Genomic DNA, 25802 nt, shown 5'->3' on the forward strand with positions numbered 1-25802 from the left:
TATTTATAACTTTTGTACGTTTCCAATAATTCTGTCATTCTTTTTTTAGTTTAAAAAGTGCTATGGGAAAGAATTCCCTTACTACCTAGACTACAATGATCCAATTTTTGTTCTGCTTCATACAATTACACTGTAGCAGTGCTTTAAGCAAACAATTTGCTTGGCTGGACATCATTAATGTTTAATAATCTCTAAAATGAATCGTTTTGCTCTAGGTTCAATCATATATATATATGCATATATGTATAACATAATGTATTTTTAATAAACATTTTCATGACTACTTCAAATTGTACCAAGTCATAGGACTTCCATATTCAGAGAAGAAGTGCCACAGGCAGTATTGATTGTCTACAATTTTGTATTTAAATCTTTCCAATTTCTTAAATCTTCCCAGGTTTAGCAATCCTACCAATTTGCAAAACAAAGATAGAGAGTGACTAAAGCAAGCACAACAAATTCAGTTAGGCTGAAATAGGCTGCAAAGAGCCTGACAAGCAGTAGAATAAAAATATTTCACATTTACGTGAGGGGTTTTGATACATAAAGGTAGCTGCGGAAGGTAACAGGAACGTTCCCCCTTTCCTCTGTACTGACGATGAGCTGCCGCCACCAAAACTGTCCTTGGTTGCAAGATACCGGCAAGGCAGATTGTACCGCTTTCTTCTCTGACCCGAAATGGAGCCTTCCTTATCAAGGATTTATCAAGGCATATTTACATAACTGCTAATTGAAAAAGAACAAATACAACTATGCCAGAATAAACTTACTTTCAATTCCGGCCTCATTATTGCTCTGTTTATAATTGAGTTCTCATCAGCAATGATTGGATGATGAGTCAAAGGTCTGTTCAGCTTGGACAGATGGATCCACTTTACTTTCTTCCTACAGTACTGTTTGAACACATCCTACAGAAACAAAATGCGAAGTGAATGAAGGCTCCAGAAAGAAATATACATTTGTACTTTGAAGAGATGCTTGTGATTCAATACAAGTCATAGTCGTATACACACAAAGGCGCGAAACGAGCATTATACTTTATTTACATTTATAGATATCTTATCAGGGCCCAGATATGCTCCAAACAGGATACAAAGCTGAAAAAATATAGTTACAGTACTAAGGAAAAACCCCCCAAAACAAGCAGTATCTCACTAGAGTCATCATAAATAAAAAATAGTCCCTAAATATTCTCACCTCCCATTCACCCTCTAGGAAAATCTCCCACTCATTCTACTTACCCCCATCACTTCCTACAATTACCTAACCCGTCACATCTCCAGACAGCACAAAAATAACCTGATTAAAAAACAAACAAACAAACAACAACAAATGCTGGCCAAACAAGTTCCCCGCCTGATAAATTGTTAAAAAAAAAACAACCCCTATCCAATATCTAGACCAGGAGTCAGATCTGAAGTGAATCCATAGGCTACTACAGTCTCTGCATCCACCATAAAACATTAACTAACCTAAGCTGCATATTGATTGCAAAGTATTAACTTTCAGGCAAAAACAGACGCACTTTGACTTAATAACATAATAAATGACGGCAGAAAAAAGACTCAAGTGCTCCATCCAGTCTGCCCTGCGAGGTGTTTAGGGTAGAAACTGCCACTCCTTGCAGGTTACCCCCATGTAGAAATGTTATTTATCTGCCTAAAACCACTTGTATTCTTCCTGTAGCAGTAAACCTGTGTTAGGTGGATAACAAATGTACATATGCCTCGGCACATAAATAACAGATACAGACAACAATTTAACAGAAATAACTTAAGACATCTCAACCGGCAATACAAAAGCAAGCACCAGATAACCTATTGAAAAGCTTCGGAAAAAGTATAGCTTTTAGCTTTTTTTTCCTTAAACAGAGCAAAATCCGTTAACAACCGCGCCTCCTTAGGCAATGCACCCTTCTGTTATGCCGAGCCAGCAATTGCCAAGGCCCTGGGGGGGTGAGAAGACTGCAAACGGGCCAACTTTACCGACAGCACAGTAAACAATTGCTTGCACCTAAAGTTAACATAGGGGTTACCCTGTTTTTTTGGGGGGGGGTTTCCACCCTTCAGCCTTTAGGGGGATCCTCTGTGTTTATCCCGCATCCTTTTTGAATTCCATTACCGTTCTGGTCTTCACTGCCTCTTCCAGGAGGGAAGAAATATTTCCTGACGTTGCTCCTGAGTCCTACCCCCCTTGGAGTTTTAATATTATGATCCCTAGTTCCACAGCTCTCTTTCCATCAGAAAAAAAAAAAAGTCTGATCCTTGTGCATCATTAACATTGTGCAGGTATTTAAACGTCTGATTCATATCTCCTCCCCTTTCTCTCCTTTCCTCTAGGGCACACATATTTAGGACTTGTCCTTAAATGAAAGATAATGAATGAAACTAGTGTCCAATGAAAGTGCATTCCAAAAAATAGAACCTGCAGACAAAAAGGCCCATTGTCTTGTCCCCTTTAACTTTGCATCCTTTAAGGATGGGATTTGCGATAAATTGCCACCTATGTGTCATTAAACTCTTTAGGGTCTGTACAGAGCATTAATCTCTGTCTGATACTGTAGGATTGTCTGACATTAAAATTAGATGACACGTGTCACAAGCTCCATTAATGGCTATTAATCAATTTTACTTAGGGAATAGCCACTGCTATTAATTGCATCAGTAGCATGGGATCTTCTTAGTGTTTGGGTAATTGCCAGGTTCTTGTGGCCTGGTTTTGGCCTCTGTTGGAAACAGGATGCTGGGCTTGATGGACCCTTGGTCTGACCCAGCATGGCAATTTCTTATGTTATGTTCTTAAGCTCATGTAAAGGGAGCAGAATATCTACACCTTTTAGAGAAAGATAATAAGTGTTTTATTGCAGCAGCCTGAAATATCCAATGTTTTTATATATAAGACAGGTATTGATTTAGGTTTGTGGTTTAGCAGAGGAAATCACTCTTTATTACAAAGGTTATGAAATAGACCTTACATTTAGCTCAAAGTTAACTTACTGTTCTCAAAAACATTGCAAATTGACTACCCAGCTTAGAGTAGTAATTTAGCCAGTTAATCTTAGGGTTGCCCAGGAGTGCATGAAGATGTCAGAAAGACAGGCTCTCTCACGATTCGCTGCAGTCAGGTTATCCTGGAGAATCAGGGTCCTGCCTTAGTACAGAGGGCAGTCAGTTGGACCTCCATCAGGCAAACAACAAGTTAATAGCAATTACTGAGACCCAGTAAATCCATCAGGCAGACAACAAGTTAATAGCAATTACTGAGACCCAGTAAATTCTGGGTCTCAGGGTGGCAGATCCAGAATTTTCAGACGCCTCTGTAAGCTATGGAGGCGGGAGAAAACAGGTTAAGCTTGTTAGACTTAGGCAAGGATGAGGGTGGTAAGTACTCCAAAGCTAGCGGAACAGGGTTGGGCTGAGCAAAGAGCCCAGGCCCAGGCTCAAAGCTTAGGCTTAAGCTTCATGAATAGTCTTGGGTGTAAAATTCACAGGTGTGAAGTTTACATGAGTGACAGCAAGCAGTGTGGTCCAGTCCTGAACCTGTAAGCCCAGTGTCTTTTTCTATTCACAGGACTTCATACATCTGCATATGAATGGAATCCAAAAGTTTATATTAATTAGATAATAACACAATCCACTGGCATAGGATTGGTGGGCTTCCAATATGACGACTTCTTGGCTGTTACGTATATGCGTATTTTCAAGGAGATAATGGCGTGAGTCAGAAGACATTTAGGGCCAGATTTTAAAACTTATGCGCAGGCGTAGATTTGTGCGCGCGCAACCCGGTGCGCACAAATCTACGCCCGATTTTATAACATGCGCGCGCAGCTGCGTGCATGTTATAAAATCCTGGGTCGGCGCGCACAAGGGGGTGCACACTTGTGCACCTTGCGCGCGCCGTGCCCTAGGGGAGCCCCGATGACTTTCCCCATTCCCTCCGAGGCCGCTCCAAAATCGTAGCAGCCTTGGAGGGAACTTTTTTTTGGTCCCCCCCACCTTCCCCTCCCCCTATCTAACCCACCCCCCAGCCCTACCTAAATCCCTCCTACCTTATTTTATTTCTTACGCCTGCCCGAGGCAGGCGTATCTTGCACCAACCGGCTGGCTGCCGGTGCACGAACCTCCGGCATGGCCGCAACGAAGCAGGCCTTGGGACCGTCCCCCGACTGCCACCACGCCCCCAGACCCGCCCCCCCCCGACCACCCCCCGACCCCCCGGACTTGCCCTGGACCGCCGCCACACCCCCAGACCCGCCCCCTTCCCGCCCTTTTTTCAAAGCCCCGGGATATACGAGCATCTCGGGGCTTGCGTGCAGGGGAAGATTTTCTCGGGTTACGCGTGTATGTTATGGGCATAGCCTTTGAAAATCTGCCCCTTAGTGAACAATGCTGGGCCTCATGACTAGATACAAAGTTTGTGAAGGCCACAGACTCAGAAAGTTTCTGTCCGGCAATACCAGCAAAATTGTAAGGTGAAGACAGATTGCTCGATATGAAAAACAATAGTAGCCTGTTCTCACAGTTTTAGCATGCATGCTAAAACAAATAGGGAGGACAATTTTAGAAACATACACAAGCGCTCATATACACAGCTGCATGCATTTTAAATCGTGCATGCAAATAGCGCACAAACTATATAAATACATGTAAATCTACCCATGTTCATGTATCAAAAAAATATGCAGCATGTATTTTAAACATAGCCAGATATGTTTTGACTTATTTGGCTAAGTGGTGACAAAAGTGTGAGTCTGCCACTCAAAGGAAGATAAAAGTGAGGGATTGTTATTGTAGGGATACAGTTGGATGGTCATAGACTGGAAAGGAAACATAAGAAAATACAGCCCATGCCAGTGAGCCAGAGCCATACAATATGGGGTCGATTTTCAAACCCCAGCGCGTGTAAATCCCAGGTTTACGCACGTGATCGGTCCTTACGCGCGCTGGGCCCATTTTTAAATGGGCCCAGCCATGCGTGTAAACCCCAGGATGCATGTGAGTCCCGGGGCTTTAAAAAGGGGTGGTCCGAGGGCAAGGTGGGGCTAGAGGCACCCAGCAAAGTGGCCATTTGCCTCTGTGCCGGCACACGTAACTTGCTCAAGCACATTGGCAGGAGCAAAAGGTAAAATAGAAAAATTAGGGGTAGTTAGGATAGGGATTGGGGGAGGGCAGGATAGGGGAAAGGGAAGGGAGGTTAGGCTAGGGGGTTGGGAAGTTCCCTCCCAGTCCACTCCTTAAATGGAGAGGACTGGAAGGGAACTGGGAAAGGCTGGGATGCGTCACCGCATGTATTTGCAAAACTATACCCTCCCTCCCCCTTGCGTGTACTAACCTGAAATTTTATAACCTCTCTCTCCATCTCTCTCACTCTCTCAGCACTTTTCAGGTAGGAAAATGCAATTATTGCAGTATTACTGCAAAGTGTGAAAGGTTAATGCACTTTGTGGTAATACTTATGTGAAGTAGGTTATTGCCATAAAACATGCCCCTCTCCTTATCACATGTGATTTTTTAATAAGAGGGTGGTGCATGCCTGGAATTCCCTTCCAGAGGAGGTGGTGAAGACAAAAACAGTGAAATAATTCAAGGGGGCATGGGATAAACACTGTGGATCCCTAAAGGCTGGAGGATGGAAAAGAATGCATGGGGGTAACTTGCTGGTATGACTATTACTATCCTTAACCAATAAGCCTGAAACTTTTGATGCAACTCCAACATTGCTCTCTGCTTCAACAGCAAGAGGTAATGTGGAATTGCACTCAAACAGCAACCAACAAGGGCTCTGACTTTGATGGGCTGGGAAACTAAATATGGAGGTAACTTGTATGGCTCGGCAGATACTACCATAAATTTGCTGGGCAGACTGGATGGACTGTTTTGTACTTTTCTGCCATCATTTCTATGTTTTTATGTAACTTAGCCGGCTATCTCAACTCCTCCCAGTTATACCCCTGGACTGCCCATAACTACATTCCTAATGTTCCGCAAATTCTACACTGACCCTCAGACGTCTGATCATCCCAACTCTCAACTGAACTCTCAGTTGTAAACCTCTTAATACATTCTCTTCACCCTGAACCTGCATACCCTCCTCATCCAACCTAATTATGCTCTCTGGTCTTGATATGCTTATTTCTGATATTGTTCAAATTGTTTTTACTGTTGCACAACTGCTAAGAAAATGTATAACGTTCACATTGTTTTTCTGTTACACAACTGCTAAGAAAAAATGTATACTTTGGTAAACCGTTATGATGGCTCTACTGAATGACAGTATATAAAACTCAACAAATAAATAAATAAATAACTTATCTGGCTAAATTATAGCTCCCTAACATTAGCTGGCTATAATTTAGCAGGAAAAAGGCTGAATATAGCTGGGTAAGCCATTTAGATGGATAACTATTATGTTATCCGCCTAAATGGCTTCTGAATATGGACCTCCCAGAATCCAGTCTGGAGTCCTCAGATGCTCTGCAGATGGAGTGTGAGCCCCCACACTTCATCAATGTGTTGGCTACACTCAAATCCAGGAATTCAGCCAAAGAAGAGAAGGGAGAGGGAAGAATTCACCCAGAGCCCGATAAGGTGTACCACCCATCACAACAGGAGGGAAACTAGGGAGCTAAGAAACCCCGAGACTTGCCAAAGATGTGTGATGGATTTTAAAGAGAATACGCAGCCATGCCTTGCTTCTCAAGAATAGATCCTAAAAGAACCCTATGGGCAATATGTTAATTCCACATGTGCCCAACAGGCTGCATATGGAATGAGTTATGCTCAAGACCAGAGCCTATGTGATGACTTTTTTGTGAAAGCAGATTTAATGGTAATAAGTCTCCAATGCAAAAACAAATTGCTAATGCTGTGCATAGTTCTCACTTGCATTCAAAGGAAAATCCTAAATCCTCCGATTTACAGAATAAGCCTGGTACCAGTGAACCAGCAGAGACATCTAATCATCCAGATGCCCAGGCGGAGATCCAATGATCTGAAAAGGAAAACAGGAGCTGGAAAAGCATCTGGTCTCCTGAAAATGGGCTAATAGAAATCCAAGCAGCCATCCGTAAATGCGGAGAATGCTGCCCGATCTGCTTACACTAATAAAAGATCCCAGAAAGATCCAGCCAAAATTGCCAAGAGCATAAGCATCCTAGTACCTAGTATTCCCCAGGAGGGAAACTTGAGATCCCCTTCACCTCATGTTGATAAGGAATATCTTACAATTTTTAAAAAATTTTATTTGCTTGTACTCACCACCAGTGTGCAGGATTCTCTCGTCTGGTAAGCCTGAAGCTGACTATGTCAGCAATCCTAAGTGAAACACCTCAGAGTGAGATTACTCCCCCAAATTATGACTCTGTTATGAAGCATAAAAAATTCTTGTGTAAACCTCAGCTGATGGGAGAGAGGTACGCTACTGCCATTAAATTGCAGGATGTGTTTCCCTGTGAGGCCCTTGTGGACTCAGCTTCAGAAGTTACACTGATTACCCACAGCCTCTTTCAGAGACTGAATGCTTCTGTAGGGAGGACAGTTGCTGGCAGGGTAACTCCTTGTGACCAGTCCCTAACAGGTTATAGACGACAGTCTATTAAAACCTCTGGAAAGGTGTGGCTTATCATTAAGATAGGAAAGATGATACTGAAACATCCAGTAATCATTAACCAGAGACCAGGGGGACGAATTCTTACTTGGAAATGAATTTCTAAAAAGATTGTCTCCTATCTTGGACATTCGCCCAGGAAATTATTTGGGCTCAGGTCAAATACCTGATTCCTAATGCCAAAATTCGGCAAGTGGGGAAAGCTAAAAGATCTTGTTCTGTAGAACTTAAAGACAACTCAATCGGAATTAATTTTCAGAAGTCAGCTGATCCTAATCTCCTGGAGCTCCAATAGGAAGGAGCTGGAGAGAAAACATTATCTTGGTTAACAAAGACCTAATATGTGATATTCCTCTTTGTGCTGAAGCCTGAAAATCTTCTTGAAGGTGCCAACCTGCCCAGGATAACCAGAGTGAAGGGATACCAGAGGTTCATTAGATAAAGAAACCTAAGCCTACATGCTGACACACCCCAGAAACTCACTAACATACACTGAGAGGGAGAAGACATTCCTGTGTACACACAGAACCCAGTCAGGAGGTCCCAGCCTATCCGTTATTGAACAGTGATCATTCAGTAATTAGTGAGTCTTTCGCCAACTCAAAAGCAAAATAACATTGGAATCCATTAAAATAGACCAATACATGGATAAATATACCAGGGCAAGATGCCAAGTTACTAGTTGGAACTTGTAGCATTATATTAAAAGTGGGTAGTAAAAGTTTCCCACATTATTTCTCTATTCTGAGAAACCTAAAATTACCACTGACCTTTGGAGTCATATGGAAGGTAACCCTTTGGGCTTCCCTGATGTTTATAAATCACTAATGTGAAGACAAACTGTTCCACAAGTTTGTGAGGTAATATATCCCACTGATGTTTTTGTACCTGGAAGAATGCAAGAGAATTCACCAAATTCCAAAATGTAAGACCCTCTGGTCTTCTTTGCCTCATTTGAAGACATAGGTTTGTCTGAATATGCCACACCCTATGTGGCAGTAACTGGCACAGACTTGCACATGTTAGTCACAAACACCCAACCAGAAGAAATAATTATAACCAGAGATGAATCTTTGGGGTTTTTGATTGGAGAATAATTCCCTGACCTGAAATTGAATTTTCCCATCATAGGCTTGTGTCCTTCCAACTCTGGAACTTCTCCAGATGAGGAGATGCCTGGTGGTCGGAACCTCTCCTAGAGGCATTGTCACACTACAGTAGATCAGGCCTCATGATAACAAATCTTTCAAAGTCCAAATAGAAAAGGACTATCTGGTATTTTCAAGGGAGCTTGATGAAACATAGAATCCACTTGTTGAAACAGGTAATCCCCCTAAAGCCATCAATGCTAAAGGCATGACAAATATTTCCAAGAAGGTAGAAAACAAGGTAGAAATTCCTCTAAATCAGCCCTTTCCAGGCTTTCAAGAAATGGTAAATGATCAGTCTTCTCAAGCTAATGCCTGTATAGCTGACAGAGGAGGCTGAGAAAGCTCAGCAATAGAATTGTTATACCAGTACAGACCTTTTGTTACCAATGTTTAATACAGTGGCTTAAATGACTTAAAAGCCACTCCTCATTGATCCCCCATACGTCACCATTTGAAATGATGACAGGGAGAGAATCAACTATGTTTTCCCTTTGCAGGATGCAAAACACTATGGGGCGGATTTTCAGAGCCCTGCTCGCCTAAATCCGCCCAAAACCGGGCGGATTTAGGCGAGCAGGGCCCTGCGCGCCGGTAAGCCTATTTTACATAGGCCTACCGGCGTGCGCAGAGCCCCGGGACTCGCGTAAGTCCCGGGGTTTTCGGAGGGGGCGTGTCGGGGGGCGGGCCCGAACCGCGCGGCGTTTTCGGGACGAGTCGGGAGCGTTCCGGGGGCGTGGCTATGGCCCGGGGCGGCCCGGGGGCGTGGCTGTGCCCTCCGGACCCGCCCCCAGGTCGCGTCCCGGCGCGCAGGAGGCCCGCTGTCGCGCGGGGATTTACGCCTCCCTCTGGGAGGCGTAAATCCCCCAACAAAGGTAAGGGGGGGGCTTAGACAGGGCCGGGTGGGTGGGTTAGGTAGGGGAAGGGAGGGGAAGGTGAGGGGAGGGCAAAAGGAAGTTCCCTCCGAGGCCGCTCCGATTTCGGAGCGGCCTTGGAGGGAATGGGGGTAGGCTGCGCGGCTCGGCGCGCGCCGGCTATACAAAATCGATAGCCTTGCGCGCGCCGATCCAGGTTTTTAGCAGATACGCGTGGCTCCGCGCGTATCTACTAAAATCCAGCTTACTTTTGTTTGTGATACAGAGAGTATATGTATCACTGGATCCTCACCATGTGGTCCAGAAACATTTTAGCCTTTCACACTTGACATTGAACAATACACAACAATGGTTCCAGGCGCACAAGGACTATACTACAGCAAATGTGTGAAATATACTGACACAGTAGTTAATGTACATTCGCAAGCCATTGATCGACATGGACATGAATTGTATATACTTAAGAAAGGGCTCAATGAGGAATGTCCTTTTATTTCACCTATTCCAGCTCTCACCAATGACTTGCTTAGAGAGTTAAATAATAATATCAATAGCCTTATGCAGGGTCAGATCCCCACTTATCTTGTTTCCCCAGAGATTATTACTGAAGCTTTTACTAAGAATTCTCTTCCACATGGGAAGTGCCATTCCATTCTATGCAGATGTAGATAAACTAGAGATTGCTTCTGTTTTGAATTTATCTTTTATATTACCTTTTACCTGATAATGATTATCAGTTGAAGCAGATGATTAATGTAGGTACATGGCCCAATACATTTTTCCTTCATGTGAACACATCTTCCTTTTAGCTTACCCAGCATAGGCTCGGCAGCGCGCACAAGCCCCAGGATGCGCGTATGTCCCGGGGCTTTGAAAAAGGGGCAGGGAGGGGGCGGGGCCATGGGTTGGCGCAGGTCTGGGGAAGGTCCCGAGGTCTCCGGCACAGCGGCAGTGCCGGGGGATGGCGCGCCGGCAGCCGGCCGGCGTGCGCAAGATACGCCTGCCAGAGGCAGGTGGGGGTGGGGGGGATTTAGGTAGGGCTGGGGGTTGGGTTAGATAGGGGAAGGGAGGGAAAATTGGGGGGAGCGGAAGAAAAGTTCCTTCCGAGGCCTTGGAGGGAATGGGGAAAGCCATTGGGGCTCCCCTAGGGCTTGGCGCGTGCAAGGTACACAAGTGTGCACCCACTTGGGCGCGCCGATCCTGGATTTTATAACATGTGCGCGCGGCAGCTCACGCATGTTATAAAACCGGGTGTATATTTGTGCGCGCCGGGTAGCGCTCACAAATGTACCCCAAGCCCGCTGTTTATAAAATCTGCCCCTTAGTACGTAATTTAGGGCCTGATTTACTAAGATTCTTCTCCTATTCTGGTACTATGGAAAAATGTTTAGTAAATGAGGTCCTTAGAACTGTGCCAGTGGGCAAAGGATATACATTGGCTGTGTCCTGGTAACCCATTTTTGAAAGATGCCATAGAAGCTCTTTGTAGTTTGTCTTCTGAAAATGTATAGGAAAAGTGCAAAGAGACTATGACTAAGTCTGATGATTTTTCACGGAATGAGATAGCTGTTTCTCTTAGTAAACATGGCGTGTTTGACAGAATTCCTCTGCCGAGTAATGTGCATCTCATAACTGTTCCCATTAATTCTCTAGTGGATATGGGAGGAATATCCCTGTGCTGTCTGGGACCAGATCCTGTCCCCTCCGAGACAGAGATCCTGCTATCACCTTTAGTGAAAAAATAGATTATTTGTTGGTCTTTAAGGACTTCCACACTATTGAACTGCCTGTGGACCAGGACACCGAACAGATTATCACTAAAGTTCTCGTGATGGGGACATTTTTAAAGATGGCCTATGTATGTTTCGACATGCGTCCTTCTTACTCTTGGAATCCTTTTGCTCATAAAATATATTTTGTTTTTCATGAACTGAAAGATAAGGGCTGTGACTTCTGGTGAGCAGAGCTATTTTGCTTTCACCCCATTACATTTGCAAGATAGTGGAAGCCAAGCTTATTAAGTTATAATTTTACAAGATGCCTTAAGTAACCTTAATTTTGAGTTACCTTAAGGATGTGAGCTCATATAACTTACCTAGCTCACACAACACATTTTCATTTTCATTTTTCACATAAGAGAAATATATTTACTCACATTTATTATTCATGCATGATTAATTTGATCACATGATATTTTTGGTATATTCATCAATATTTAATCTTTAACTGATGATGTTATATTAACGTTTAATCAATAGAAAAATATATTACTGATGCTTATTTTCTTTATCCAATTTTTGCATTGATTATTACCAATTTATATCATTGCAATTATCATTATTATCTTGTGTTACCCTGAATTCAACCTCCACAGTTACAGTATATTTGCTATTTAGGTATAAGAGGTAATGCATTCCATCTTAAAATGGAAAAACTGTGGGGCAAAAAGCCAGTGACCCTCAAGGATGTGCACAATCGAACCTGTAGGCTCATCTATCCCTACACCCTTTCTACCCCAGCCAGATAACTCCCCCATCTACCCCACTGGAAACTGTCTAGATGACAAAATGGGACAGAAAGCACCGTTGCCTCTGTCTCTGGCGATTCTAACTTTAAAAATTATGTCAATGGCAAATGGTTTACTTATTTGATTTATATTCTGCCTTTCAGCCCCTTGAATGCGGATTATGTTCAGGATGGGAGCCCTTTGATTTGACTGGAGAAAGGGGATCTTCGACTTGGAGGGGCATTCATAGTTCACTGGGAGAAGTGAAGGAGAGATCTTTGCGTGGCAGGGCCTTTGAAGTTGACTGGAAGTGGGTGGAGGGGATGGGGTAGGACATCACTGCCAGTAACGCTAATGCAGTTCTTTCTCCTTTAGTAAACTGAGCATTAACATTTGGCATTAAAGTCTGAATTTAACTTGGCTTAGTAAATAGGCCCCCAAGGGAGCCCAGGCGGATATAAGGAGAGTATTCAACACAGAATACATTGTGCAGACCCATTAGATAGATACAAAGCAGTTGGAACTTAAAAACATTGCATTCGTTTATCATTTTTTTCCTGGAATGTCAAGCTCTGACAGCAAGGAGTCACTGGGGAAACTGGCGCCAATGTCCACTGGGTATATTGGATATCGCATTATGACACAAGTACAAGTAAAAGGATTCTTTTCATGTAATGCAAATGATAGGACAAGCTCTCAGTAACATTCCAAGAGCAGATACTCACTGTTGTTCTGAGTAATAGCGTATCAGCTTCTTCCAAAGTGCATGGGACACAGTTAGCCCACACGTCCCACTCTGGTTTCCAATAGAAGAGAAGCAGCAGAAACCCGAGGGAAACGATGGAGCCAGCAATGCACAGGGCTCTCCGACAGCCATCGGTTCTGTAGCCAAATATATCCTGCAGAGAAAAACAAAGAAACAAAGAAACAAAAAAAAAAATATATATATATATAAAGAGAGAGAGAGAGAGAGAAATGAAATAAATGAAGTGCTTTTCGGTATCTTACTCTATCAAAGTATAAAACATGTTATGATTTCTTGACCTATTTCTTGATTTACAAATTAAACTGGAAGAAGCAAATGAAAAATGGCTCCTGAGATTCCTGAGTTAAAATACTCCGCTCCCGCTGCCTCCCTGTGGGAACTTGGAACGTCACTTCTTTCTCCTGGTGCCTCAGTTTATTCAGCTGTGGTTGGGTTACAATAACAACATTCTTCCCTCTTCTCGTTGTAAGCAATTGCACACACGCAGTGCAAAACTGCTAAGGGACTTTCTGGAGCACTAAATTGTACATCATAATGTTTTACCTAAACGCAAGGTCAATATAAAGATAGGCCATACTGGGTCAGACCAAGGGTCCCTTCAAGCCCAGGATCCTGTTCTCAACAGTGGCCAATCCAAGACACAAGTACCTGGCAAGCACCCAAACATTAGCTACATCACAAGCTACTATGGCTTATTAATTACCGTCATAGCAGTTTATGGAGTTTTCCTCTAGGAACTTATCCAAACCTTTTATTATTCTGTCTCATTCTACAATTGTAATGAGGCAATAATACTAATCTAACAAAACCAAGGTTTAAGTAAACAAGGAGAACAAACACCACTAAAGAGAAAAGAAAACCTCTGAAAAGTAAAAATATAAATGAAGGAAGAGGCGTTTGAGGTCTTGAAAGCTCACATGTGATATTTATGGATTATTTAAACACTGCTGGGGCACATTAAAAAACAAAACAGCCGATGCTGGGGTTTCTGATCCTGGGACCAGCTCTGTGGGTTCACAGAAATGGTTGGAGAAAATTTAAGACTGGCCCAGGCTCAGAGGGTATGGATGTAGGTTTCTCTATGGGATGGGGAAAAGACAAAAATAAATAAATAAATAAATAAATAAATCTTCTCTCCTCTGTGACCATGCAACTGCTTCCCTTGTAGGGAACCTCACACAACTTTTCAGGCCTTCTCCAGCATGTGCCTTCCAGTCAAAAATAGTTGTATAGTTCCATCATTTAACTTTATTTTATCTTCTGTACTAGTAGCAAAAATATAGATGAATGAGTCACAGAATCCAAACTGAAGAAATCGTAACAGACAGAGATGCATATACACACAGACGTTAAATCTTGATATCAGCAAACAAAACAAATGGAGCTTCCTCAGCTTCAGGAATACACAGGGAAAAAAAACAACCCTTTGGTACTTGCTGGCAGCTCTGAGCCCATCAATATAAAGGTCTTCCTGCCATAAAGGTAGATATCTGTGTCCATAATTCCTCCTAGGGCTCTTGAGTGTTTCTTGATAAGTCATTAGGCCTTAGCACCTGGGAGCAATCATTTAGTCCATCAGCATCCATTGTAAAAGAGAAGATCTGCTGGACTAACAGAACCAACAGGTTTAGCAAGTTGTTCTGTCTTCCTGTTTCCGCCAAAGATACAGCTGCTGTGCAAAACCGTACAGGGAGTCTGGAAAATCTGACCCAGTTCTTGGAGGACTCTACTGCCGAGTTCTATGAACGAGCAGCTCTTATGGTATCGTTTATAACGGAGAAAGACTTGAGCGAAGGCATGAACAGATGTTTTTAAATCTACAGAAGTTCCCTTTTATGGATCTTTGATCCGTATATTTCCTGACTTCGCCCGAGTAACACAAGATAGAAGGAGAGATTTCCTTGCTCTGAGAACTCAGGCAGTCTCTATGGGATTCTCTTTTACATTAAGATATCTGTGCAAGTGTGTTGTTAAAGCCCAAAGTGAATGCTATGTTTTCTTTTTCCCCCCGAGCAGTTGAAATCGTTTATTAATGCAAGGAGGGTTTTAACAATCTCTCCTGACAATCCCAGCTCCGAGGATCCATAATTGTTATGATTGCTTTATATACGTTAAGCCTATTTCATGCAGCTTTTTACTTGTTATTTTCTCCTTGAAAAATGTTTCACCTCCTGTTTACCTATAATACTTAATGGGAAAATGAATATTTCCAGGAAATGTATATTTGTTAGGTTTAATGTTGTATGATTGCATTTTTCATTTTCATATAGTAAGAATTGTCTTGCTTTGTTTTGCTAAAATGATAAAAATAAACAAAATAAAAAAAACCCAACCAAAAACAGAACCTACAGGTCTTTAAGAGTATCCCCAGAATCCAGGATGGGTCCTGTTCCCTTGGATTCCAAATTCCTTCTTCCTCTGATTACACAAATCCTCCCTCCCCAACCCTCTCTTAACAGGCCAATACAGAACGGTGCACTTGGCCGAGCGCACCGTTAGCTCCCGTTTGGCCGCGCGTTTTTGACGCGCTATTATTACCCCTTATACTGTAAGGGGTAGTAATAGCGCGTGGAAAACACACGGCCAACCCCCCCGAAACTAATAGCACTCATCACATGCAAATGCATGTTGATGAGCCTATTAGGTAGTCACCCGCAATACAGAAAGCAAAATGTGGTTTACTCTCAGAAATTAACTCCTGCCAAAGGCAGGAGTTGGCACTGGACAAGTGTACAGAAAAGCAGAAAAAACTGCTTTTCTGTACACCCTCTGACTTAATATCATAGCGATATTAATTCGGAGGGCCCCCCCCAAAAAAATCTTCTTAAAAAAAAAAAATCTGCCCGCGGGTTGGAAAACGGACGCTCAATTTTGCCGATGTCCATGTTCAGAACCCATGGCTGTCAGCGGGTTCGCCAACCGACGCTGGTAAAATTAAGCGTCGGCTGTCTGACCCGCTGACAGCTGCCGCTTCCGCCAATAAGGAGGTGCTAGGGATGCGCTAGTGTCCCTAGTGCCTCCTTATTAGCGCGGGCCCTAATTTAAATACTGAATCGCACGCCCAGGAGAGGTGCCTGGGCGCGCGTTGGGAGAGCGGGCGCTCGCCTTGGAGCGCCGGCTCTCCCGCGGAGTTTACTGTATGGGCCTGTTAGAACTCAGGTTTATATAATCAGGGCTATACTCCCCTTTTCATTTTTTTCAGTACATTCACTTAAAGTAATAGTCAAAGGCTAGTCTATAGTGCAAAACCATCCACCCAATCAGACTAATGGTAGAGGTGAAGTAGTAGAGGTGAAGTACAATTAAATGTGAACCTACATCCTCCAAATTTAGGCTAGGGTTCTGCTTTTGATTACACAATACACAGAATCACAAAGAGAAAAATTAAAAGGCAGCATTCATAACTACTTGTTAAATCCAAAAAAATGGAGAAGCTTAATAATGCGGTGTACATAAATTACATCTGTCAAAAAATTACGAGATAAAACGTTGTGAAAGTGGAAATCAATAAAACCACGTTGAAGGGGGACGTTCAAATGCATTCCTCCATGTAAAACACTGTTTTACGTGCAGAAATAGCAGAAATGTAATATTCTTCATAGTAGCTGAAGACAGATAAAGACCGGTTGGCCCTTCGAGTCTGCTCAGTTATTCTGGTATCTGCACTGCTAATGATATATCCCAGTTTCCACATTTCAAACAGCCATGCTTTTTAATAATCTACATTTTTGCCAACACTAGTAGTGAGGGTGTTGTCTTACAAACAAGTGAGGCCTTTGTCTGAATATCCAGGCGCCTACGTCTCCTTGCTGGATGGCACCTGCTGGCATCGACCCGGCATATTTCTATGGCGTTGAAATCTGCCAGTTTCAGCTCGGCTACCTCATAGCTTGCAGTATCGCTAGGCCGTGCTTTCTTGTTTACCTCATCACTTTGCTGGGTGGTACCCAGCCACCTTTCAAAAAAATGAAACAAAACAAATCAGCTTTCGCTGTTGTATCTGTGCTGTTTTCAAACGAAAGTGCTGGATGGAGGAGTACTGCAGCCTCCTGATCCTCTTCCTACCACTGCCCTCTATTTCTCTTCCAAGACATGCTTGGATTCTTTGATGGGATTGGTTTCACCACCTCTGCAGGTAAGAGTAATCACCAGCCTCTCAGTAAAAAAGCAGTTGTTAATGTTTCCGCTCAGCCTTCTTGTTTTGACTTCCTATCATGACCCCATATCTTTGAATTTCCTTTTCTGTGGAAAGAAGTGTATTGTGTGTTAATCCGCTGGTATATGGAGAATTAAGGGTGAACAAACAAGCTGCAGGCGATAACGTTTATTGGGTTTAACAATACAGCTGTGGCTAGTTTTGGAGCGTTATCCTGTCTTCCATCAGGTCAATGAAGAAACACTGCAGTTGAAATAGTACAGAGTCATCTAGGGGTCAGGCTGCATGTATACACCATAACAGCTCAGTAGAGGAAAACCTTTTTGTGGAAAACGTCACCTTCTTGCAACTTATTGAAGATTTTCCAATATATGAATGCTTTCATCATGTCCCTCCCTTTCTTTCTCTTCTTTCCTCCGGCGGGTGCATTGTGCATGCGTTAGTCCCTTCGGTACAGCGGGGGGCAGCAACAAATTCAATCGACAGGATGATCCCCACCGTGCCCAGCGGCTTCTGAGTCTCCCCTGCTTCCACTGGAATATTGCCGCGGCGCTGCATGGTCGTGAACAAATGACAGCTCCTGCGGTCTGGCATGCCATGGCACAGTTTCAGCGAGGCGTTAAGCGGACAGCCGAAAGGGACACAGAAAAAAATAGGGTTTCAGGATTTAGGTTTTAACCAATAAACCCTGATAAAACGTGCAAAAAAAAAAAAAAAAAGGGTTGTCTGGAGAAAAACACCACTTCCCCTAATACTCACTCAGCCCTCCTTTAAGTGCCCAGGATCTTCCGCTTCCTCCCTTTTGCATGCCTAATGACTCCTCAGCGGCACAAATGTGTGTATTTGATTCAAGCAGAAAAGATACCCAATAATTGATAGCGTTTGAGTAGACAATGACACTAAAGAACGCCAATAACCTTTGGAACGAGAACAGGCATAAGCTGCAGATTCCTTGCCCAAGTTGTACAGTTATGGAAATCTAGACCAGGAAGGAACCTGCACAGCTGGGCCCTGCCAAATTAATACCCCCTGCCACTTCATTTCAGAGGGGGACTCTTCATAAAAGGCCAAAGGTATGGAGCAGTTAGCAGGTAGGAAACTGAAATAGTGGCGAAGCTGATGGTCTCGGTTCCTTCAGTTTTCCTATATCAGAAGAGTATTGTCCTCACTGGAAGGCAGTCTCCCCTCTCCTCCACATCACCCATTGCCACCGATGTTGGCATCGTCGGCCTCAGAACCAGCTGCAGTTCTAGAAGAAAACTTTCAAAGCAATCCAGATGTTGTTAGAATGGAATAAGATGCCTAGAGTTTTGCCCTTCTCGTTCCGGTTAGAGTTTGGGTCAGGGGGTGGAAAGCAGCGCGTGTGCGTGATAATCTCCCAAAGATCCCCTGCTCTTTTATCCTCCTTGGCCGCCCACACACAAAAAAAAAGGACACCACCCACTGCCTGGGTGGTGTCCTTTTGGAAGTCACTGTAAAGTTGTATTGTGTGCTGAAAGTGCCCGTACACTTTGCAACCATAGGGGCTATTTAAAATCTGGCCCCCAAAATGTCACTCCTTAATGAGTCACCGGGCTAGTTATTATGGGGGTAATTTTGCCACTGTTCATGCATGCCTAAGTTACTCCAGTTTTCAAAGGGCACACTTTCCTCTTTCTGAAAGTTGTCCCCTCAGAACCACCCGAGCACAATTCCAGCTGCTACATTATGCGCAGAAGTTTTCCATGCATACTTTTGAAAATGCAGAAAAGTGCAACTCAGTCTCTAACTCCACCCAGGGAATGCCCCCATTGAGTCCAGGTAAATGTAGGCGCCACCATGACGCACACACACGCAAGTTTGCCCACATATCGGGCAGGCGATTTTGTAAAAGACCGTTTCTGCACGTAAACAGTTTCACCTTCAGTTTAGAAGAGATTAGGATCTTTCCTTACCTCAGAAGAAACAAATCAAGATAAGAGCATTAAAAAGGTTTGCTTGTTTGTTTATTGTTTTGTTGTTACATATCTAATTTCTAGTGAACACTAATCCCATAACTCCCCTTCTGTGGCACTGAAGCAGAAGAGGAGGAATTAAAAACAGTACATTCAATCTATTTATACAATGGGTGGTTTCATATTTTTCTGTACTGAACAATACGATTATCATATGTTCATAATGTCTAGTGCCTCTGAAGGTCTGCCATTGCCAACTCATTGTCTACTTGGACGTTTGCTGTTAGGTGTATATTTTGATGGCCACTGCTTGTTTTCTTTGGATACAAGCAGCGTATTAAGTACAGAAATGAAATGAAGACTGTTTGCGTGGTTTCCTTCATAGCTGCAGTAGGTTCATTGAAATTGCACAACACAGGATGACATACATTAGTAGCAATGAGGCAGGGCAGGTTCCCTCCAGGTGTCTTCTGCAATAAATATTCTCTTTATTAAGAACTCTGAAGCTGCTTTGCAGTTTCCTTGGCTAATGGGGGCAGTTATTTGTTATTCCTGCTTAAAGGCCAGGCATTGCTGATGCACCTGTGAACTGCTTAGGAAAACTCTGCTTAATGTGCACCAACCATGGTGAAGCACACAGTATAAAATATGAAACATAACAAGCAGAAGCAAATGCTGACTATTTGATATTGTCTCATTTCAGTCTTAAAGTGAGAAAGAAAAGGTTATATTTATGTCTTCAACTCTGAATCAAATATTGCAGCAAAACATTGAGACAAAAATACCCCTCTTGTAAAAAAAAAAAGTGGGGTTTTTTTTAAATGTTAAAAAATTAACCGTTTCCCTTCCTAATGCTTAAGCAAACCTTCTTCACAGCAGAAAGGGGCAGATATTTTAATAAATGTATCACTCTCGATAACAGGAGAGAGTATGAAAATGCAATTGGCAGGCCCACACAAGAAAAGCATCTCCTGTAATAGGTTTCCACGCCTTGTTATAGTAGAGCTTGGGGTTAAGATTAAGGACAATAGGGTCAGCATATAGGAACAGGGTAAGGAAGGTTAGGATAGGCCCCTTGTGCCTGCAACCTAAGAGATAAGTGTTGATGCCATTACAGGCACTAAATTTGGAAGGTACATCGGGGGTCACTTTTCATCCCGCCACCAAGTGGCAAGCTGTGCAGCTATTTTTTTTTGTATCTGTGGATTTTCAAAGAGATACGCTGGCCCAAAACTGCTTGTACACTTTGTCCTTCTCTTTCGGCAGGTGGCTGGAACAGGGAAAAAAATGACACCGAGTTAAAAATGTATTTCTATGTGTGTTGTTTTCTCCCCTGACCCGACAACATCCCTGGGAACATCTCTTTGTGATCTGGCTAATGGTCTATATATACACTGTAAAGGTGCAGGTGCACTTTTAGCGGCTGTGTGTACTGTGTTTCATCCCCAGCTGGATCCTTCTGATTATTGTGCACTCCATGTCTAAAAGACATCTCCTCCTGGGCAGTCCATGGAGCTGGATTCAACCCTCGATGAATCTGACCCACGAGCAACAGGACCCTGTTCCCGCAGCATGCTGCGGCAGTTTATTTACAAAGCGGCACAAGCTGAGGAACGTTCTTGTGAAAATATGCAATTAATATCTAGACTAAAATGACAGCATGTAATTATAGCAATTAAGCACTGTAAAGAAAATATATCAGGAGCCCATCTACACCTTGAATATGTGAACATGCATTTCCTTTTCTAAGAAGTTCTGGAAGCCATATTAGTCTTGGATTCTGTGCAGATTCCGTGGAGAGTTTTCCCATTTAAAATCCACTTGCAGAACCACAGGTACAAAATAACCACAGGAATACAAGCCCTGCAGGTTTACTGGATGTCACCCTCACGATTAGACCAAGATGTAAATTATCAAGAGATTGTGCAGTGCATGAACTTTCAAAATAGCACACATCCTTCTCTTCAGGTGCCGTTTCATTTACTTTTACATTTTTTTTACTGTTCTCTGCTTGTTTTCTGTTTACTGTTCCTCTCTACTGACTGTGAGATTATTTGCTCAAACCTTGTGCTTATTACATTAGTATCATTCCCCAGCGGGAGAACTTGGGTATAACAATTTATCTTTAGAATGCATCTTTTAGCCAAGTTGGAGCATAGTGCAGTTTATATATTTTAATTTATTAGATGCTCAACTTTCTAAAAAAAAAAACAAAAAAACTGCGAGCGACCCACAAAAATAAATATAAAATGACAGTACTTAAAATACAAGCTACACATACAATCACTGATAAAACACATCTGTCCCAATAAAATGTATTTCCTCTGATGGGAAAGTATAGTGAATCATTCTGATGTCATATCTGATTTGGTACAGGAGAGAAGGATATTGTCATCGTTATCCAATCACAGATGAGGAAACCAAAGCACAGGAAGAAGTGATCTGCCCAGATTCACATGGAATGGGAGTGTAGAGCAGCCGCGGAACTCAGAAACCTCAGGAGGTTCCCCCCCCCCCCCCCCCAAACACACACAGCTTAAATTTATATCTGTGCCCAGGTCCTCACCTAGATAAAGCTAGCATTTTTCCATTTGATTCACTGATTATGACAAGAAAGCTTTTCTGTTCTGATGGTGCGAAAGAGAGTAAAAAAAAAGTGCTTGATCTCTCAGACATCTTAAGATCGCGCGCTGCTGCTAGAACATTCTGCTTACAAGAAAGGGTAGATGAAGCTGAACCTCCTCTGATCTGGCTCATATCTGGGTTTGATCTTTGAATTTTTTTTTTTTTTTTGCCTAAAATTTACTTGGAAAAGCCAATGTGATTCAGATTCAAATGTGAATCCATTTTTCCTTCTCTTCAAGACTTTCCCCGATGAGTCAGTGTGTGTTTTGTGAAAAATCCAAATTTACTATTTTATTTTATTTTATTTTTTACATTTATGGGAATATTTGCAGATTTAAAAAAAAAATAAAAATAGTGTGACAGAATAGTTAAGTGTGAATTTGGGAATATTTTCCTCAAGGCATAAAGGTTGTGTTTATCTACATGGATTTATGTCCTGGCAATCCAGCTTTACCCCGCCCTGATGTATTCAGAGCTGGTTTGGCGGCGCTATCATGTGTGTGGGCCAAAGGAAGTTACGGGGTGTAAAATTAATCACTGCGTACAAGGGGAGTCATTTTATCACACATTGGGCCTGATTTTCAAAAGCAATTTTCAACGCTTACAGCTGGGTTTTACGCGTGTAAAGTGGGCTTTTGAAAACTCTACAATATCTGCCTTTGAATTGTCCATGGTTTTTACTTTTGTTAAGTTCACTTGAGGCAGTTAAACGGCTTTTGAAAATTGCTAGGATAGTATGTTACATTTACATGCGCAACGTCTTTGAAAATTCACCAACTTTCAAAGTTGCTTTGAAAATTACCTGGGCAATACTTTGTGCACTCAGTCACACTGCTCTTCGGTACACATAATTGTGCTAAGAGAATTTGCACATATAGAGTTCCATATTCATAAGAACATAAGAACATGCCATACTGGGTCCATCAAGCCCAGCATCCTGTTTCCAACAGAGGCCAATCCAGGCCATAAGAACCTGGCAAGTACCCAAAAACTAAGTCTATCCCATGTTACCGTTGCTAATGGCAGTGGCTATTCTCTAGGTGAACTTAATAGCAGCACTTAGTTGAATAACTTTGTGAGTCATCCGGCTAAATGCCTTTTGAATGTAAGGATGTTTCAGGCGGGTTCTGGGGCAGAGCTAAGTTAGCCGGATAGGTTGTCCGGCTTATCTCCAATTCTCAGAGCTGGCCAGAAAACTTATCTGGCTAACTCTGGTCACCCAATCAGCAATCTTAAAGTTAGACATATAAAGTTATCCAGCTGCTTTTCAATAGTTTATCCGGCCAGCCAGTGGCTGAATGGGACTCCCACATACTTTTCAAAATAAAAAAAAGTATGCATATAAGTCCCAGCCCCACCCAATGGGCATAAAAGAACATGTGCACTTATGTCCCTTTAAAAAGTCATCCTCAATAGGGGATACACTTTCTCTTTCTTTTTTTTTTTTTGCTTCTGTATTAATCTCATCAGCTCTTTGCTGTGATCAACTTCTCCCAAAGTACAGACAAAAAAAATTAGAAAGACTCAATTACATTTAACCTGGTTGCTTAAGTGACAGAAGTAAAAGTTCACAAAAAAAAAAGTTGTAAGGTGATACTAACGTGGCAACCACACTACCCTGCTGTACAAAATCAACCTAACGCTGTCCTTGATTTTTATTTTTAATGACATGAATACACTATTCTGTTTAAGCCAACAGTCAGCTAACCAATAAGTAAAACCATCAAATATCTTTTCTAAAAGCAGTCTCTCTTCTGTCACACGTACAGACTCTGGAAGGTACCGTGTCTAACTTTTCACTGAAGACAGGAAACAGAGAAAACAAGAGCCCTTACCATCTCGTTTTCCTCTCCTTGGTTAAGGAGTGCATGATAGTTACTCTTACTGTTTTGCTCCATCAGAAGGCATCAGAGCAGTCCTGTCTCCTCTTCACACAGACAGTGGCACTGAAGTTCGTGACAAGTTAATTATGGGTTGCTTTGTACCTCCCTTAGTCATTGTTCCCAGGATCACACCTCCCTTTTATTAAATTGAAACCACACTGGCACAAATGTCCCAGTTTTGTTTTGGTTTTTTCAGCCACCCCTGATAACCTATCGCCTAATTTGCCTTCTTTTTTTGCACTGCGGGATGTTATGAAACGTGTCAGAGCTGCTGGTTAAACAGCGCTTTTGTCTAAAATCAATAAAACCCACTACAGAGAGAGAGAGAGAGACAGGTCCCACTTCTCTTTCTGATCCTGGCTCAGCCACTGCAGTGGATCACAACAGCTGTTATTAGAAGGTTGGAAAAGAAATGCTTCAAGAGATTATCAGATTTGTTTGCCCAGCGGTTTAGCCAGAAACAGAAAAAAAAAACAAAAAACCCAACCCCAGACTTTAATCCAAAGCGTACCAAGCAGTTCATGCAATGTACGTAAGAGGGCAATAACGAAAGCCGTTTCCATAGGTGAACCTATTCTATGCAGGAAATGAGCTTCTTGAATATTGGCCACTCTGTGCATGGCTAAAAAGATTCAGGTATGTCAGCAGCCCAGGTCTTTTTACCCCTGTATGGTTGGAGGTTTTCTCGGAGTGGGATTAGGTCAGGGGAGATACTTATGCAGGTAGTTTTGACTAATCACAACTTCCTGTGTAGTTTTTCCTAAAAAAAAAAAAAATTCCAGGTACAACTTTGTGTGGGTATTTTTTTATGGGGCAATAATCAAAGCAAAACGATCTATTAATTTTTTTGCTTTGATTATTTTTGCAAACCTGATGGGTAAAAACTACCCAAAGGGTTTACCCTAGACCATGGGTAATTTATCGACCCCCTCAACGTCCAACTACACCATATCACTAATATTTGCAATATGTCTTCTGCTTCTTGAGAATTTTGAATAATTGGATGTTTTTTTTGGGGGGAAATGCATTGTATATATGATTACATAACCACAGAAAAGTTCAGGTTTTAAATAGATTTTTAGATTATTAATACACTGTGGTTACATAACAACATAAGACTTGCCATACTGGGTCAGACCAAATCAAGGGTCCATCAAGCCCAGCATCCTGTATCCAAAAGTGGCCAATCCAAATCACAAGTCACTGGCAAGAGCCCAAACATTATGTTATCCATAGAAAAATAATTTCAAGGACAAAATGTCATGATATGAAGCAGGATCATGAGAAAATATTTATTTACCGAGAGGATGGTAGATGCCAAGATGGTGGAAACCTGGTACTGTGATAGAATTTAAGCATTTTTGGACTAGAAATAGAAGAGAGTGGTAGAAGGGTTGGGAAAGCTGTAGCATTCCAAATATGCCACCATGTACTCCTCCCTCAAGAGCAGAGGCAAGGGGAGATGCCAAAGAGAAAACAAAGGGCAGATAAAGGAAACACAGGTTAGCAACACCGCAGATCATAGGACAACAGGATTGGAACACCCTGGAAACAACCTGATCAATGCCGGCAGATTGGTGGTGGCTGGGTACCATCCAACATGGCTATGGTTCCTAGCCAACTGGATGTTTGAGCAATGGACTCGCTAATTTTTGGATAACAGCTTCACTAGTTTTGGAAGGAGTGAAGACTGGTATAATTGGGTAGATTCTAGTCAATGGGGGGGGGGGGGGGGGGGGGGGGGGGAGGTGCATGGAGCAGCAGTTACAACCCTTAAGAGAAGATATGGGGGTAACCCAAACAGAGTGGCAGCTACTATCTTTATCAGAAGGCATGAGGATACCCTGCACAGAGCAGCAGTTACTACCTTAACAGACACATGGGGGTAACCTGCATGACACAGCAGTTACTACTCCTAACAGAAGACTTGGGAGTAATCTGCATGGAGCGACAGTTACTACCTTAACAGACACAAGAAGGTAACCTGCATGGAGTGACAGTTACTACTCTTAACAGACACATGGGAGTAACCTGCATGGAGCGATAGTTACTACCCTTAACAGACACGTGGGGGTAACCTGCACGGAGCGACAGCTACTATCCTTAACAGACAAAGTAACCTGCATGGAGCGGCAGTTACTACCCTTAACAGACACATGGGAGTAACCTGCATGGAGCGGCAGTTACTACCCTTAACAGACACATGGGAGTAACCTGCATGGAGCGACAGTTACTACCCTTAACAGACACATGGTGGTAACCTGCTGTTATGGTTTTGAGGTGTTTGAGTGGATTCTTGGA

The 25802-nt window shown here is 42.6% G+C and overlaps 1 protein-coding gene across 1 annotated transcript in view; it reads right to left on the bottom strand.

Moving 5' to 3' along the window:
- LOC115099192 (probable cation-transporting ATPase 13A4) overlaps positions 1–23543 on the bottom strand; it is a 157773-nt gene extending 134230 nt beyond the window's left edge. Inside the window, exons 1-3 of the mRNA XM_029616623.1 lie at positions 23454–23543; positions 12863–13036; positions 771–908 (exon numbers count right to left, since the gene is read on the bottom strand). Of these exons, the coding sequence (XP_029472483.1) occupies positions 771–908; positions 12863–13036; positions 23454–23516 (375 nt within the window). The 5' untranslated portion in view covers positions 23517–23543. The remainder of the gene's footprint in view (positions 1–770; positions 909–12862; positions 13037–23453) is intronic.
- Positions 23544–25802: the final 2259 nt, after the last annotated feature.

The sequence above is a fragment of the Rhinatrema bivittatum genome, chromosome 9 (genome assembly GCF_901001135.1).
Source record: "Rhinatrema bivittatum chromosome 9, aRhiBiv1.1, whole genome shotgun sequence".
Lineage (NCBI taxonomy): Eukaryota > Metazoa > Chordata > Amphibia > Gymnophiona > Rhinatrematidae > Rhinatrema > Rhinatrema bivittatum.